The sequence below is a fragment of the Paralichthys olivaceus genome, chromosome 22 (genome assembly GCF_024713975.1).
Source record: "Paralichthys olivaceus isolate ysfri-2021 chromosome 22, ASM2471397v2, whole genome shotgun sequence".
Classification (NCBI taxonomy): domain Eukaryota; kingdom Metazoa; phylum Chordata; class Actinopteri; order Pleuronectiformes; family Paralichthyidae; genus Paralichthys; species Paralichthys olivaceus.
This window is the reverse complement of record NC_091114.1, coordinates 11,335,664-11,354,314: the sequence shown is the minus strand read 5'-3', so window position 1 is coordinate 11,354,314 and position 18,651 is coordinate 11,335,664. Positions and strand designations below refer to the sequence as shown.

At 42.3% G+C, this 18,651-nt stretch overlaps 2 protein-coding genes across 3 annotated transcripts; both read left to right on the top strand.

Moving 5' to 3' along the window:
* Positions 1 to 1,537: 1,537 nt before the first annotated feature.
* Positions 1,538 to 9,217, top strand: LOC109634795 (G-protein coupled receptor 26-like). The gene is made up of 3 exons (XM_020095491.2): positions 1,538 to 5,001; positions 5,107 to 5,220; positions 6,412 to 9,217. Exons 1-3 carry the CDS (start codon positions 4,331 to 4,333, stop codon positions 6,647 to 6,649), a joined length of 1,023 nt encoding a protein of 340 aa, XP_019951050.1. The 5' UTR covers positions 1,538 to 4,330; the 3' UTR covers positions 6,650 to 9,217.
* Positions 9,218 to 10,346: 1,129 nt separating this feature from the next.
* On the top strand, positions 10,347 to 16,646 carry LOC109634703 (carboxypeptidase Z-like). Of its 2 annotated transcripts, XM_020095389.2 has the most exons (11): positions 10,348 to 10,512; positions 10,944 to 10,973; positions 11,507 to 11,881; positions 13,557 to 13,784; positions 13,918 to 14,147; positions 14,276 to 14,437; positions 14,557 to 14,715; positions 14,926 to 15,061; positions 15,153 to 15,292; positions 15,371 to 15,470; positions 15,993 to 16,646. In XM_020095389.2, the coding sequence occupies exons 1-11, from the start codon at positions 10,413 to 10,415 to the stop codon at positions 16,343 to 16,345; spliced, it is 2,013 nt and encodes a 670-aa protein (XP_019950948.1). In that variant the 5' UTR covers positions 10,348 to 10,412; the 3' UTR covers positions 16,346 to 16,646. The 2 variants fall into 2 exon arrangements, with proteins under 2 accessions (XP_069374674.1, XP_019950948.1); XM_069518573.1 differs by having other exon boundaries at positions 10,347 to 10,512; positions 15,153 to 15,470; positions 15,993 to 16,515.
* The last annotated feature ends 2,005 nt before the right edge of the window (positions 16,647 to 18,651 follow it).

The window sequence follows — 18,651 nt, the reverse complement described above, 5'->3', positions numbered from 1 at the left end:
AGACTGACATGTTCTGCAAACTGCTGACATTTCACAAATAACATTCAACATATGTTAAAAGGAGTATTTGTTGCCGTACAGTATTTATTTTAATGCTGCTCCATCTGGATCCACAGCAAAATTGAACAGGTTCTTAAATGACCCATCCTTCCACTAAGTTTCATAGCAATCCATCCAGTAAATGGTACATTCAAGTACCTGTAGGAAACTACAGCAACCAAGAATGCAAGGTCAATAAAACCTTTGAGAGGTGGCTGATGACAAATAACTGATCCCCTCTTTTGAAATGAGATTTGAATAAGAGGAAACTCTAGGAAATTTGATTCTTGGAAAATTCTTGTGGCATCGATCTCATCATCTTAGAAAGAACCAGTGGAAATGTAATCGTTGGGCGAATCTCATTGATTTGATGATCTCATATAATTTTGTTGCCCAAAATCCAAGCCACTCATTTTCTCTGTAGTCAGGAAACATGATTTGACCGTCGTGCCTTAACTACGTTCAGTGTGAAAATAAAGAGATCAGGGGTCATGTCAACCACACTGTATTGATCTCATGCTCGGTGCAAACCTGCAGTCTGACTGTTCTATTTATATGCACACCTGCAGGCAGCTGAGCAGAGAGACAGGCAGTGTACACTGAATTATATATTTACCACGCACGCTGGCAGATTTTGCTCGTTTCGCTCGTTATGTTTAATTCCAAAGCAACAAGAAAAGAAGAGATTTAAATCCATCGCTTTATTTTTAAGCAGCCGGTGGTTAAATTCAACTTGTAGAGGACAGAAACGTGCTTGAACCAAGAAACAGAGAAAGAATTTAGACGGTGTAATTGATTCATATTATTTAGATATTTCTTATGTCAACAAATCCATTGAAAAATCAATACTATGTTATAATTGTAGTACTTTCCTACATCCCAATACTATATCGTGACACTATGCATTTATATCTTGATTAGTGCATCTTTTGTTTTTATGAGTTGATTATTTAAAGGTAAACTACAACCAAGAAAGAAAGGATATACATGGTGACTGTCTAAAAGCCTCCTGCTGTGACTCTGAGACGAGTCACACCAACCACACTTATTTAACACATGACGCTGAGCTCCCTCCGGAACTCAGGTGTTGGAGCAGGTACAAGCTCAGAGTGAAATTCCAGGTATACCCTGAGGACCACAGGGGGATTTCACTCCTCTGCTCAGATCACACTTCTGTGTTGTGCTGTTGGTTGGTATGAAGGTCAGATGCAGCTAAGTAAGATCGCTGGTTTGAATGTGAAGTTGAAAGCTTTCAGGACTTTCTCCGTCACAAGGCCGAGGTCACGAAAACACAACATTCACTGCGTTGCTCTGTTTGTGCAGCGAACGCTTCTCGGTTTAATTTAGATCTGACAGCAACGCACACGTACCGGACACAGCAGCCGGAGGTGTGTCATGAGCCTGTTTTTCCACCTATGATTAGATAAGTAGAGCTGCAACTGATTATTACAGTCATTTGATTAGTCTATTGAGTATTTTCACAGATAATCAGTTGCTTGTTTGATCTATAACGTGTCAGAAATGAGTTAAAAACTGCTCATCAAGGGTCAAAGAAAGCTTCTGATTCAGTCCAGTTCAAAACATTTTCCCATTTATAATTGAATAAAGCAGAAAAGCCTCAGTCTTGAGAAGCTGAAACCAGAAAATGTTTTTTTAGTGATCACCAATGTATTTTTTTTTCCATTCAGATGGTGAACTAGATAATTAACACATTAACCAACATGTAAGTTGGAACTCTAACATCGAGGGCATTAATTCAATCCAACATGTACACTTCATGAATTCTCTTGAGATCCACTCTGATTCATGATCAGTTGTGGTTTTGGTGCATTTTGAGGATCAGCATCTTTCCCCTCTCTGCTTGAATGACTTTGTTAAACAGCCACGGGCCCTCGAGGCATTTTGTCGGCCCGCCTAAAACTGTAGTAACTGATTACTCCGCTCACATAAAAGCATCCTCTCCAAGCGATCCCATTTGTGGCTCTGAAGCTGCGTTCTGCGCTCTGATACCTCGGTTAGGTAATACGCCAGCGCTGAGAGTTATATTGGAGGTGACACCCCATCAGGCCTATAAATAGCTTTGCACTCTTCCCCCAGGAGCCCAGCTGTAGCTTTCTCCAAGGCATTTGATCTCTAGTTTGTAGGGGACTGACATCACCCACTGCTGCTTTGTCTCCCCGGCTCTCTGACTCCTGCACACACACAGAAAAACACACCCTCGGTGCCGTAGTAGCTTCATTATAGCAGGAATGGCATATGTGGAAAAAGCTTTCATCAGCTGTGACGCTTTGAAGGGACAGTCACTTCAAAGATATCTGGCCGCAGGGTTTCCCTCAACTACATTTAATGATGACTCACCTATTCACTTTTAATAATCCACTGTGATGGGTACATGCACGGCAGCGGGCTCGGAGGGAAGTGAATTCTCTGACAGTGTATCGCCCTTAAATAAATAAAACGAAGCACTTAATTGGAGGGGGAGGGGGGGATACAGGAAGAAGCATAACACAAGCCTCATAACAAGTTGGAGGATGAAGTGAGTGCAAACGAGAAAAGATAGAGAAAAGCCCTGCAGGCTGTGTCTGACCCCAGTGAGTCACTGTCTACACACACTTCTCCAGGAGTGGGCATGACTCAGTAACAAGCACAAGCATCCATATTGACTATGTTTCTCCAATTTGAATCAGGTACAATTTTAATGCTCAACAGTGAAGAGTGTATTTAACTGGAGCTTTGTTCTTAGTTTGGGTTGCTTGTTTATGAAGGCCTGTGGCTAGTGGTTAATAAATCATTTTTCTTATGGAACAGTTAGAGGCCATTAACAAGATCAAAGTTTTGGTTACCGTATTTAGAACGAATTGTTTGTTACCTTCCAGAAAGCCTCCTCAGCTTATAAAGAGTTATATGTTGTAACTAACGGCTTTTTTAATCAATGTAAATGACTCATTTATTTATGTTTTATAGATGAGCTCACTCTGTGAACGGTGAGAAAGTCATGACCATTCATTAATGGATAAGTACGACATATAACTACCGATGTGATGACTTATTATTTATGTATTTTAGAATTTAAATGACCAAATAAGAGTCCTCACAACCTAACAACCCAAACATTCAAAAAGGTATTGATTTCACAGTTCATATTTTTCTCCCTGAGAACAAAGATAAACTGTGGATGGAGTTTTCTGCTGCTAAGGAATGATTTTAAACACTCAGGGTTATATATCCCATAAAATCTGACGCTGAAGTTCTGCTTCGACAGAACTGATGCTCATATCTACAACAGATAAAAAAATCATCAGCTATGGGATAAACCACCGCTGTTGGAACATGATTAGGTGTTGTGATTGTATTGCTATGTGATATTTTCTGGAAGTGGCAGTGAAAAGATATTTACTGTGCAAATGTTTAAAATATATTCATTTTATCTCTGCAAAGGCTATTTTTTTTGAAAAGGTCACATTCTACCATCATCCTCTCTCTGTATATTTTTGCATCCCAGACACAAAATTCCAATAATACACAGTGAATCTACAGTAGCCATCGGCCTATAAATAATTCATTTGGGGACAGGGATCTGTTTGCCCCCCTCTGCCTCTCTGGTGCGCCTGTGCACCTGGTGCCATTTGGCCACGGCAGACGCGTCTCCAATTATCCAAGAGCTCATCCCTGGATTTCTATGCGTCCCTTTGCCTCCACATCCACATTGATTCGAGCCAAGTCGAATCAATGCGGGGGACGCGAGAAACTCACGCGTGAATAACATAGTTTGCGGGGCGATTGATGCGTATTTGCGCACAAGAAAATCAAACAACACAGGAGGATTTCCTCGAAATACTCCAGTATGTAGGAAGCAGGGAGAGAAGTGTGTTTTGTGACTATAGGACAAGTTGTTCCTGCAGCTCTGGGTGTGATAATTTACTTCAGTGGGCACGCTGCTCCTCCACCGTGGTCCTCCTCAGTCCAGTTCAGTGTGTGGCCGCCTGCTCGGTGTTTGAAAGACGCGCCCCACACGCACTACCCCACTTGGCACCGCAGCTTTTACTTTCTTCTGCACCTGACGCGCGGGGGTCGGCGGGTGTGAGTGGCGGCGGCCGCCCGCGTCCTCAGCACTCTGGACAGAGCTCGTCGGGGGAAGTTGGAGAGGACGCGGCGGTGCGCACGGATCTAAATTGGAATGAATAGTTGGAGCCGCTGGAGAGGTGCGCGATGCGTGACCATGGTTGTTTCCGAGTGCTCATTGTCCACAGCAGGCGCAGGTAACCCGAGGGAGGACTCTCTGGAGTGAGACATGGACTTTGCTGACATTATCTTCGCTTTGTTCATCGTCGTGGTCGCGGTCGTCTCGCTGTTGTCCAACTTGTTGGTGCTGCTATGTTTCGTGCACAGCACCGAGATACGCCGACAGGTGCCCGGTGTCTTCACCATGAACCTGTCCTTCTGCAACATCCTCATCACTGTGCTCAACATGCCCGCCACTCTAGTGGGCATCGTCCGGAACCAGCAGCCTTTCGGGGATTGCGTTTGCCACACGGTGAGCTTTCTGGAGACTTTCCTCACCGCCAACACCATGCTGAGCATGGCAGCCCTCAGCATCGACCGCTGGATAGCGGTGGTCTTCCCGCTCAGTTACTCCACTAAGATGCGCTACAAGGACGCGCTGATCATGGTGTGCTACTCCTGGCTCCACTCCTTCACCTTCTCCCTCACGGCGCTCCTCTTCTCCTGGGTCGACTACAGTGATGTTTACGCGTCGTGCACCCTGCAGCCGAGGGACCGAGGCAGCGACAGGATTAAGTTTACAATCTTCACAGTAGTTTTCCACGCCACCAGCTTCATGCTGTCCCTGCTCATCCTCTGCTTCACCTACCTGAAGGTGCTGAAAGTCGCCAGGTTCCACTGCAAGAGAATTGACATAATCACCATGCAGACTCTTTTCCTGCTGGTCGACATTCACCCCAGGTATAGTTGCATCTCTCATTTACAAGTTTCCTCATATAACCCTTCTGATATATACATAGTTTTGACAGTTTGGCAAATAGACTAAACATTCATTCCTGTTTCCAGCGTAAAGCAGAGATGTTTAACAGAGCAGAAGAGGAGAAAGCAAAGAGCCACCAAGAAGATCAGCATCTTCATCGGCTCATTCATCATCTGCTTTGCTCCTTATGTGATTACAAGGTAAGTCCGACTGATAGCAACCATGCATCATTTCATTTGTATGCAAAACTTCTGCATTAGTCTTCAAAAACAAACGACCTTGCTTGTAATGAGCAAGTAACATTGTGAGTAATTGCAGAGACTTAAAAAACATGCAGATCTGTCACACACACTATCAGATTAAAGACAATACACCACCTGAAGTGCACAGTCACATCACAGTGTGTGCTCACCTGACACCACACTGCTTATTTGGACCCTAATGCTTTCAATTATTATCATTTATCTGAGCCTGGACGCAGCTTATTGGTCAGCTGCACTGTGGTGAAGTAAACAGCCGCCACGCTGCTTCCATTGGAAAACACTTAAAACGGCAGAGACAATGAAAAAGTGGCTCCCGGAGAAAATAGGACACGCTTCAGGGCTCACGAAGCTGCCGTCAGCCAGATGTGGCTTCTGCTGATCCACAGTGTGTGGAGTGTGCACAGACATATGACAGGGAACATGGAGCACACACTCACTGGGAAAAAGTGTCCGGATAATTGGATCAACCTCTTGAACCAGGCCTACCTACACGTCCAAGTGACAGCTGAAGCAAAAAAAAAAAACATCTGATCAGACTAAGAATTCCTGAACATGTGCAGAAATAGATTCAAAATGCCCACATAAAACAAATCTATCAAATAAATATGACAAAAATACTGTCTACAGACATATAACTTTGTATGCCTTATGTATAGAAAATTTAAATAGCCATCTCCTCACCTTATTTTTTTGTCGTGATTTTAATGGAAATCAATGAAATCAGTTATTAAAGCCAAAATATTGCTTTATTTAGATTTTTCAGGCATTTCAATTCCTCCATTCATGCATAACATTTTAAAACTGTGAAACTAAATATGTTAAAGGAGCATTTTTTTTACGATATCAATTTAATTACACATTAGAAAATATGGTGGTCATTATAGTTACTCATGCCTTGTGACAGCTTTTACTGTTTCAAGGAAGGAAAGGAAGGAAAAAGAAAGGAAAAAACCAAAATACAGATCATCTCCTGATCTGACTACGTTTTTATCAGCCAAAAATAAAAAGAGACAGACCCTCCCCCTTTTGGATCCTCTCTTGTAATTGTCGTACTGTCCCTAACGTGTCAGAGGCTCTGGGTTTGGTGTGGTACTTTGTTTAGTCATGTTTCTGCTGCCGCCCCTTCAGGTTGGCTGAGCTTCTACCTTTTGTGGACGTCAACCGCCACTGGGGAATCATCAGTAAGTGCCTCACATACAGCAAGGCTGCATCTGACCCCTTCGCCTACTCCCTCCTACGTCAGCAGTACAAGAAAGTCCTGGTTACAGTCGTCAACAGGCTGCTCCGTCGCGATCTTTACCCTTCATCTGGCCACAACAGCTCTTTAGACACAGAGAACGACTACTGTCTCCAGAGGATCAGCTAATGGCGACCGTGCGGACGTGACAGATGCACACCCACAGCGGGTCAAAAACAGAAAGGCTGCCTCTTGGTAGAGGAGGATGGGCGGAGGCGAAGAATTAGGAGAGAGACGGAGTGGACAGGATATTAGAAGGAAGTGAAACGAGACTAGATGGAGGGGACAGATTGTGGGTTCGGGGGGAGGCGGGGGGAGGAGAGAGCAAAAATAAGGGAGATAGTGGGTGGGGAAGATTGAACAGACAGTAATGAGGGGGAGGATGAACAGGCAAAGAAACGGAGGGGAAGGCGAGATGAGTGAGGGGATGACAGATAGGGATGATGCGGCCTCAGACAGTACTGGTAAACAAGGGATCTTTAATTCATCAACACACATGAAACCCCCCCCCCACACAGATTCACACACAGACAAATCAATTCCATGAAACTCGGGTTCAAGATGAAGCTGAAGGACCACGCTGCTGGAGACGTCTTGACTCGGAGAGAGAAGTGGCCTTTTGCGCTGGAGCAACCACTTTGTAGTCCACGTGTCGGGACCTTTCCTCTTTCCTCTGCCTCGAGACACAGGGACAGTAGCAGATGCTCAACAGGCAACAGAGAGAAGATGTAGAGGAGAAGAAAGACTATGTGGTCCCTGCCTCTGGATAAAGTACCTTCACTGGACGGATGGACTCTTTAGCATGGAGGCTCAGCTGCTGCACATTGCTGCCATTTTCTGTATTGGCCGTGTTAGACTACTTTGCAGCGTCATGTCAGTCACTGAATATTGAAGCACTTTGTCTAAATCTCTCAGAGCTACTATAGATACAAGAGCCAAAGGCAAATAACATGTACACCACGATGTTAAAGGACGGAGCTGGGGATGTTCTTTGTTTTTGTTATTGTCAACAAGGGTCATGAAAAGATGAAAACTGACTTTGCCTCTCAGTGCTGTCAAACCTCTCCAGCCTGCCTGTAGCTCCAAGGCTTTAGATATATCTTCTCATCCTGAGGCAGCTGGACTCTGTACGCGAGTAGTAAATAGTATATTTTTACGAGTTATTTATTGCAGCAGGAGGAAGTCCTCAAACATTTTAAAAGTACAAATTAATAGACAAAAATATACTCAAGTAGAATACCAAATTAATGTTTTCTACTTGAATAAAGTTAGTACTTGCTTTTGAATGCACTTAAAGTATTAAAGTAATAGTACCTGCAAAGTGTAGCCTGGTCAAATGTACACAACAGCAAATATAGTGAGTCAAATTTCCCCAAAGTTGAACTCCACGTGAAACCAGGCTACTATTTGTTTTGCGAATATTTTATTCGCTGGCACCGATCGGAAGTGAACTGGAAAACCGTACGTTCCCCGGTGAAATGATCACGTGTGTGTGAGTCTCAGCAGGGGCCTCTTCCCAATCCAGTGTAGGGGCCTGATGTTGCCTGCCCACTCGGATCAATGGACCAATGCCCCTCCTGTTATTACTTTTAAGATTATATTAAAAAAAACTATGTGAACATGTGACAATGCATTTTTAAAATGTTGTATAGAAAGTACATTTGCTCATATATATGTAGTGGAGTAAAAGTGAAAAGGATAATTCTACTTAAGTTCAGTACAGATACATGAAAAATGTACCTAAGTAACCAGGCAAATGTACTTTGTTACATCCCGCCACTTCATGCTAATGAGGAAATATGTTGCTCAGTGCAACAGGAAGCTCACTTATGTGTTTTAAATCATTGAATCAATCTCAACCAAAGTAAGACGTAAGAACGTGTTTAATTTAAATTAGATTCAACTTCCATGTGAATTTAACAAGTGAAGTCCAGGACGGAGGGATGATGGGAACTTGAAGGTTCAGGTCACAAGAAATATATAATATAAAATATCAAGACACCCAGTATAATGTGAAGTAACAACTTTATTTTAAATAATAGGATGCAGTGAGATGAGCTCATGTCTGGTTTGAGTCTTCTTCTGTGTTTTTTGCTGACAGTAATAAAAACGCAGCTTCACCAGACGTCCTTTAAAGTGAGTGCATGTTAAAGTGTAACTGAATGTACTAGAGATAGTCCACTTTTATCGGAAAATGCATTTGTACAACTGTGCTTTGTTCTGCCAGTTGACCGGAGAAAACGTTTCTAATGGATATTTACAGTACATGATGTTATTCTAGATTTTGCACTGTACAGGAACAATGTTTTGCCTATAGATGAAGGGGGGGGGGAGTGATGTAGCATAGGAATGCTTTCAAAGTGCTTTAAAACACACACTGTTCTGTGTTTGTGCCAGATTTGCATATGTGACATTTTTAGCTGCCCTAATCCAGAATAGCTGCTTTATTCTCGTTATTATTATTATTCTCATTAATACTAAGAAACAAATCTGTTTCTTTGGATGTATTTTATGCACATGTATTTTCCTCCCGTGAGCCACTTGCTGTTCTTTGACAGTGTGATTAGCTGTTAGTAGAATATGTGCAATAAAATCTGTCAATTATAAAGATATTTAAAATATGAATGTTTTCACAGTATTGTCAAATGTCCTCAGACTTAATTTGTACTTTAAATGATTAAATGAGGATTATGGAAACATTGTGGACAATATTCAATATCCAAAATCAATAGTTACATGTGTATTTGTGAGGAAACATTATCGCTATTGGCAATAAAACAACTTTTTGGGTTTCTCTTTCACCAGCAGCTACTCACATTGTTCTGCTTCACCGTGGCCCTAATTATATTGTGGATGATATGTGGCATAAAGAACGACTGCGGTGTCACAGCACAATCTCTGCTACAGCACCGTTATTGCCAAGTCTAATTAAATCCAGGGATTAAAGATCATTTTGGAAGATTAGTGATTCTAATTTATTCTGACTCAGTGATGACTCTGGCCTAATTGGACGCATGGAAACAGACCAACATTGATTATTTGCAGCATCAAGTGAAGGAATTTACATCTGAAATCGAGCAGTTTGCTCTAAAAGCAGCTAAAACTGCTCAAAAGGAGAACGTATGCATTGCAAATAAGTTATTTCACAGCTACTTAAGTTTGAAGTGACGACAACAAATCATCAAAGTGTCAATTGATGAAGTTGTTTTTGCAATTTGCACGTTTTTTCTGTTTGCATGTCTTTACTTAATTTGCAGTGCTACCGTAGTGTTAGCCTTGAAAGATCCTAACCCTCTTCTCCTCATCTTTGGTGCTGCAGGATGTAAATGGCAGCAAATATCACAGCTTTTAGGCCAATGTGACAAAGAAGGAAAGAATTTCTTATAATTAGCAGAATGACTTAAACAAGAGCACTTTGTGATGTAGGTAGCTGAGGTCAGTGGCCAATTCTTTGGTGCGATAGTGTGATAAAACTTTATGGACTTCCCTTGATATAGTTTTGCTCCATTGATAATAAAAATAATAGTAAATTGCTAATAATTTAGTTTTAGTTTAGTTCTGTTGAATAGGAGTCTTTAACCTTCCTATTGGATATTCAGTGTCATGTGACTGAAGAAGGCTCATTAATCAATTAATCCAAATGTGAGGCTACTGCGTCAATAACGTGGCTCTAACACTTTAATTCTCTTTATCTTTGAATCCAGTGTAAACTTTACTGTAACAAAGAGTGAAGAACTTCAGTTTGACTTATCCCCACTTCACCTCTCAGTCATTTCCTCTGTAACCTGATAGCTGACCGTAATGTTTGTAGTAAAGTGGCTCAGAGGGAGTTTCTGCACACACACACAGACACACACACACCGTCTCTGTGTGTGAGGTGCCACATCGGAGCATGACAATGTGTCGGAAAATGAGCATCATGCTGCGGATCCTGCTGCAGTTGTTCGCCCTCGCTTCGTGTGCTCCTCCGCGTTGTGACCCGAGAGTCCGAGGTAAAGTCATTTTTCTCTTTTTGCTATGATCCAAACTTTATTCTCATGTGTGCATCTGGACCTGCTGCACAGAGTGGCCTGTTTCCCACATGGAGCCGCTGGACTGGATTTGATGCAGAAAAACTTGCTCTAAAAAGCTTTTGTGTAACTTTCAGAAACATAAAGTTGACAATTATCATAGATTTCATGAGATGTGTTGGTCTGTGGCTTGTCAATTATTGATATACTTGATAAAAGCTTGCTCTTGTAGTGTGTCTGCTAAAATCTTTGTGATCTCTTGCAGACAGATTTCAGAAAAGCTGCAGAAGCCAAAACCACAGCTTGATCACTGCACTGTTTTATTTTACAGGCCAGATTAAGGCTTTTATAGAAACCACTGCCATCTAGTGTCTGCCACTGTGTCAGCTAATGCTCACTGATGTGTTTTGCAGGACTGTGCAAGCCAACAGTGCAAGACAAACGTAAGTATCCCTTGTGCATGGGTGTCACACTCTCACACTGTTTGTCTTCCAGCTTCCAAACTCCCAAATATTATATGTTCTTTGACTTTTGAGCCTGAAATCAGTCGATATGTGATTAGAGCGTGATCAGGGCCCCTGAAGTGGTCCCACCCTCCCCTGTCAGGTCGAACGATTGCTCAGTTTCATCCCTGTGGACTTTGGTTTGAGTCAGTGTTTTTAAACAACACGAAAGTTGAGATCATAAGTCCTACACAGGGCGTAGTCTTAATAGAATCTGGCCCGAAAGCCATAAAACCATCATGTGTATTTTTAGATGATCAATGGCTCTATGAAATATTCAGATTCTAATTTCCAGAGATAATAGAGATATTTGGGAGCAGATGATTGAAGACAAAGTGAGACTCATGACCACATGTGTGTGATAGATGGAGATAAAGAGAAATAACATTGATGAAGACTTCAGCTGAGCAATCTAACATTTAATTAGAAAATATTCCTAATCCATCTGATTTGTATGACTTTGTTCACCTCAGCCAAATGCACGGATGTCTCCCTGTCCTACTGCGACGACATGGCCTACACTCAGACCATGTTCCCCAACATCCTCGGCCACAGGAGCCGCGAAGAAGCCGAGGCCGGCGCCGAGTACCTCCTCATGAGCGTGGTGGAGTCCCTGCTCGGTGGAGAGTGCAACCCCGACATCCGCATGCTGGGCTGCTCGGTGTTGGCCCCCCGCTGCGAGAACGCGAAGGTGTTGAAGCCGTGCCGCCACACCTGCGAGGCCGTGCAGAAGAAATGCAGCCATGCTTTCCAGGGGATAGAGATGGCCTGGCCCTACTTCTTGGACTGTGATCGCTTCTTTGTCAGTGAAGAAGAAGGATGCTATGACCCACTGGCAGGGCTCAAAGGTGAGGACGAGGACACTATCTATCTATCTATCTATCTATCTATCTATCTATCTATCTATCAATCAATCACTACCTTGTTGGTTATAAGTGTATCCTCGTTAATAGTAAAACTTTTGGTTTTGAGCTGACAGCTCTTTTTTTCAGCTGAAAGAGAAAACACAATTGTTGTCTTTTGAGTTTCAGCTTCTTTTAAAACACATTGTCTGCAGACATCTGGTTTGTTCACATACTAATGTGGTCTACCTCAACATAAAAATCCAACTGGAGCGCCTCAGTTCCCCACATAAACCCTCACTCACCCCAGGTCCCGTGGCTGTTTTTAAGTGTTTTTACTAGAAAGCCAAGTGCTGTAAACAGCGTCTTTAAAGACAAACAAAGGAAGAACTATGTCTGGTAGTATTTTCTAAAAGCTGTTGAAAAATGTAAGTTTCATGAGAAAGAAGAGATCATGTGTGAGCCATATGAGAACATGAACAACAGGAACATCTGCACAGACAGGAGGAATTGATTTTCACTTTGAGTCCTGTCATTTTGTGCATTGAAAGGAAAATGTGTACATGATCATCAAAGTCTTAAAGTCAACCAATGAAATGCACCACGTTGTCTTGACCTGTAGCACTGTAATGAAAGGTCTAATTTTTTATTGCTGCGCTAATTGTTTTTTTCCGGCAAGTAGAATGTGGTTCAGATGTCTGGCAGCAGGTTCAACATGTGTAATTATTCCCACGTTTATATCACACTCATGTTTCTTCCTGGTTTTTTAATATAACGTGACCTCGAGTTCATCACACAGTCACACTGTAGCGCGTGTTGTTTCATGTTATGGGCCCAGAGGTCAGGTCTGAGCGAAAGTTTAAGAGGTGAAAGGAGTTATAAACTGGAATGTTTCTCAGTTGAGCTCAGCCCAACAAAACAACGCCCTGTCCGACAGTTTCAGATCCGCAACAGATCAATCATGTCTGTTTGGACAACTGTTAAAGATTCATATAAACTCAAGATTTCCAAATCAATCCTCAATATCTCAGCCACACATGGTGGAAGTTACAGTTTTTTTGTTTACATCCTACCCTCCCATGAAACCACATTTAAGTCCCCTGATTCTTTTCATCAAGATCAATGAATTATTGGTGAAAAACTCGCTTTCTTAAAATAGTGAGCGAGAGCCTTCAGACATCTCCTTTCTCGCTGTAGCTATGTCCAAAGTGGCCAGAAGGTTATAAGGTGATAATATCTAAATGTTTGATATCCAGTCTTCTTCCTCTAATTCAATAGAAATGCATCAAGCACAAGATTATAAGAGGTAGGATTGCTACCTATGCTTAAACCTGTATGGTGTTTTAGGTGATTATGAAATGATTATTGGTTTTTGCTTGTGTCAAATAAGCGTAAATACGAAAACAACGGCAGTAGAAGTCAGCAGGATTAACAGTTTGTAATGTGTCAGCTGAAATAATAAGCAGACATTTCATCAGGCATTTGGTGTTACATTGAATTTCCACACATTCCTCCCGGTTTCTTCTGCACACACCAGACTCCACGATCATCCTATTTATACCCTGGCAGCGCTGCAAGAATGGAGGCATCGTGTTTTTATTAGAAAGAACTAAAATGTGGTCAGTCAGTAGAGCCGAAAAGCACATAAATCAAAACGGATAATTTATCTTTTTCTTTACAGCGGAGGAAGGTGCTGAGGCTGTCGACAGCATGGAGATTCCTCCTCCAGAGGAGCCCGTCTCCTCGGTGCAGTTCAAATATCACACCAATCCTCAGATGATCAGCATTTTGAAGAAAACTGAGGAGCAGTGCTCCAGCATCGCCAGGACCTACAGCATCGGACGCAGCATGGAGGGCCGGGAGCTGCTCGTGATCGAGTTCTCAAACAACCCAGGTCAACACGAACTGCGTGAGTAAAACTCAGTGGAAATACTAGACCCGGACTGGGAGAGATGTTGAGGGGCCGATGTTTAAGAGAACAAACATTTCCTTAGTTACAATGTAAAAGTTAGAACGGTTTCTGTAAATGTGACACTCTGCAGTCGAGCCCGAGATGAAGTACATTGGAAACATGCACGGAAATGAAGTCCTGGGCCGCCAGCTGCTGATCTACTTGGCTCAGTATCTGTGCTCAGAGTATTTGCTGGGGAACGAGCGCATCCAGAACCTCATCAACACCACCCGCATCCACATCCTGCCCTCCATGAACCCCGACGGATACGAGGTGGCTGTTTCTGGACACCAGGACAGTAACTACGGCGATGAGGAGGAGGTCAGTTCTCCACGGTTACAACTTCTGCAAATGGAGTTAGATGTTCAAAATGTTCATGCAATGTATGCATCATGTTTTGAGATGTGTTTTTATTTATTTTCAAACATGCTTCCTTGTGAATTCCTCAGGGGCATCGATATGATACCTGGAATATCGGTCGAAACAACGCTCAGAACATCGACCTGAACAGAAACTTCCCCGATTTAACCTCTGTTGTTTACAGCCGACGCAGACAAAATACCTACCGAACTGACCATGTCCCAATCCCAGACTATTACTGGTTTGGTAAGGTACAGTGTGAATCCTTTTCCATACATGCCAGTGACTTGTTTTATGGCACAATAAGTGATATTGTCAGGGGATTTGTTTCATTTCTCGGCCTGAATTAAGTCTTAATGCTGCGATCCAGGTTGCACCAGAGACGTACGCAGTCATGAAATGGATCCGCTCGATCCCGTTCGTGCTCTCTGCCAACTTCCACGGCGGCGACCTGGTGGTGTCGTACCCCTACGATCTGTCAAAACACCCGCTGGAACGCAACCTTCTCTCCCCAGCGCCGGATGACCAGGTGAATGGGTAAAATGTGGATATTCACGAAAAAAGTACCAACTAATCACATGAAATACTGATGGACACAGAACTGCTGTCAAATACATTCACAAATTTTGGTTATTCATTTATATAAATATAATTTTCATCCAGACCTTATGCCAAGTGCACAGTAGAACCAGATTAGAACCAAAAATAATGCACCAGTTTTTTATTTTTTATTTTGTAGGTTTTCAAGTTTCTGGCCAGAGGATACGCAGAATCCCACGAGAGGATGTCCTATGAAAATGCCAACTGTGGGTCGTCTCGTGATCAGAGTGTGAAAGGAATCGTGAACGGAGCGCAGTGGTCCAGCATCGCAGGCAGTGAGTCAGAGAAGTGAAGGTGGCTTTTATTGAGTCAGCACAGTTTCTCAAGGGATTCTGGGTAAAGCAGTTCTGTTTCGTCACTGCTCAGGTATGCAGGACTTCAACTATCTTCACACCAACTGCTTTGAGGTGACCGTGGAGCTGGGTTGTGATAGATTCCCCGCTGAGGAGGAGCTCTTCATCGGCTGGCACGAGAACCACGAGGCTCTGCTCACATTTATGGAACTAGTAAGAACAAGTCCTGATTCGGTTCTTATTTTAATATATGAATTATGTTATAACGATTTGTGTCGTGGTGTTCCTCAGGTCCATTATGGCATTAAAGGCATCGTACAAGATGAGGAGGGAAATGGAATAAAAGGTGCAAGGATTTCCCTCAAAGGAATCCGACATGATATTACCACAGGTGATGATTATCATGTGCTAACACATTTTTCACAAATGATTATCTGTTGATGTCCAAATTGAATTAACAACTAGGAAACCAAGATTTCTCTAAAAGCTCTTGAATGTTTCGACTGGAAGTGACAGAAAACCAAACATGGAGGCCCCACATCATTCAAGTTACTTAAACCCAAACTAGAATGTCACATACCTCCGCCAAGGTCCAAAAGTCCCCTTATGAAACCACATTTAATATTTCTAGATGCAGATTTTTATTTGGATCTGCACTGGACACACTCGTAAATATCAGCCCCCTCAATATGCCTGATTTATTTTATCATAAAGATCTGTGAAGTACTCTCCGAGAAATCAATGAAAATGTAAAAAAATATTCCTTCATCTGTCCTGTTCTGGATCTACACTAGAATTTAATGAGTTCCTTTCTTACTCACTTCACATCCTTCCAACAGGTTTCCTGAAAGTCCGCCCAAACCCTCAATCTGGTTTATCCTTCAAAAGTACATTGTGCCTTGTCTCCCCCCAGGTGAGACTGGAGAATACTGGCGCCTCCTCAGCCCCGGCAGCCACATTGTGAGCGCCACAGCCCCGGGCTACACCAGAGTCTGGAAGAGAGTCATTCTGCCTCATCGTATGCAAACGGCGGGCCGGGTGGACTTCGTGTTGCAGAAAGCGCCGCTGGAGCTCGACATGCAGGAGGAGGACCTCGCCATCTCAACTGGTTACGACCGATTTGACCCTTACAACCAGTACGAGCGCTACACCTTGACGGCTGACCTGAGCCAGAACCGTGAGGAGAGAGCAGAGAAGCCCTGGTGGTGGAGCTACTTTGTCCTGCCAGGTATACCTGCCCCCACCTGGCTGCTACAACACTACTAGAGCTTTAAAAAGAGAAGTCATGCAGGTATACACTCAAGCCAGGCTTCCATGTAAAGGACGAGCTGCTTTTTTTTGAATGTATATACACAGCTGAAACGTGTAACGCTGGCTGGCCTGAGCTTTCACACTTTTAGTGCTTGATGTTTTTATAAAATCTTAATATAAGCACCTCTAACCCACAGTGAGCGTCAATCAGGATGTAACAGAGAGCTTTGAGTCTGCTTGAGTGTGCAACTCCGATCAAATGTAAGACTAATATTTGTATTTTACAGCATAAATAAAGAATTTTAATGTGATTAAAGTTTACACAGGTCATTGTTTTATTCTAAATGAAGGACCTGCTTTTAGAAGGCTCAATTATTTCATTTGTAGTCGGTTATGAAGCCAAATGACCACCAGGGGGCAGGCTACATCAACTTCTGACCTGAGTTACTACTAATATACAGTCTATGGTTACTACACACTTCAGAAACAGCAGAAATATTATTGTGCACGTGTGTCATGGTTGTAATGCTGAGTCAAGGTTTATTTCTGTTGTTAGTCTGTGCCAACAACTTTTAGCTTTCAGTCGTTGCTGTGAAGCTTCTTTTATGCAGGTAAGAAAGTTATTACCTCTACAATGACCTCATTGCATTGACTAGAATTACACTGCATATTATACATACTATGGTTCAAACAATTTTATTTTATATTTATTTTGTTTGTGAAAATCAACACACAGCATGATACATTTTAAAGCTACCAGTACCTCTGAAAACTGAAGTCATCTAAACCAGTGTTTTGTTTTCTTCCTTATAATAAACCTGTGTAATCCTTTTTCTAACTTCAAGTCATTCTCACATGTGAGTAGTTCCACAAAAGAGTAATTTTCCTTTCTCTGAATGTTTATTTAGGACACTTTATGGTCATTTTATCACAAAAAACAAGCAAAGATTTGAGAAAGATAAAAACATATGTCATCTAATGCAATTCTTCACCTGAAAAGTCTTCTTTTCTCCTCAGGCTTTGAACTATGCACCGCACTCAACTACAAAATGAAAACTCTTTTTTTTTTGTTTTTAACAGGTACGACTTTAAAGCTACACCTTCACGGTTTAATCCATATGGTTTACGATTTACGACAGTCTATGATCCAGAATCCACCTCCCACACACATGGGAAAGGAAGGAGTGTTTTGTGAATGTAAACTCAATTTCTATTCATCAGTCTTATGGAAGAGATCAGTTTAGTCAGCATCTTGTGACTTCTATTGCCTTAAAATCATGATCATCTAAGAAGCAACCATCACAACAACATAAATTCACCTATAAGCACCTAAAGGAGACGAGACTGCCATAATGAAAAGTAGCAGAAAATGGAGCCTGCAAGAGCATCACCAGCCCCAGGGTCTGGTGAAGTCCCAAATCTTCGAATCAAAACAGCTCTGAAGGATTTTTATGTGAGGTCACTGGAGAAGCATGGGAAAAGCAAATTACCCCCAGACAAAGGTCGAGGAATACTATTACAGAAGGATAGAAGGGAGTCCAGTTAGTGAACTACATGACCCATGACAAGTCAGTGGGATGAAAAAGAAAGTACCAGGCTTCTCAGGGGATTTACAAAACACGAACACATGATTTGGCACCAAACTCACAAAACAGCAGAGGAGAAACCTCCATCTAGAGTCGGGCTGAGAAATACTGACCCGGTGACATGAAGGACGGAAGTTCAAGTTGTGGAAATCATCATATATTGTAATTGGAATGTTCAGATTTCTAATATATTAGAAGAGGGAGGCCGCACAAATCTTAAATGTGAAGTTATTGATTACACGAGAGGCCCAAGCCAGGCACACTCAAGATTTAAAAGATGTTGCCAGGTCATTAAAAATAAGCTTGAGGAATCATATTGTACAAATTCTGAGAGGATGTTTGACAGATTCTTAACGAAATTGAGGAACTGTAAACTTTTGAGGTACCTTTGTTTTTTTGTCTACGTTAGCTAGATAGTACAAAACTGTAGAGATTTCAACAAAACAAGGTGGATGGATGGAACATTGGCCAAGAAAGAACCAATTAACCTTTGGTGCAGATCCAGGAATTAGTTTTATCACTTTCTTTAACATTGTTAGATTGGATGTTTTTTGATATGTGTATTCAGGCGGCTCGGTTGTGCAGCGGTTTGCACTTCAGCTTCACATAAAGAAGGTTCTGAGTTTGAACCTGACAACTGTGTGGAGTTGGATTGTCGACCTCCCTCAAAGGATAAGCATCATAGATAATAGATGGACGGTGAAGGTATTTGTTATTTATCTAAGTAAAGGTTTT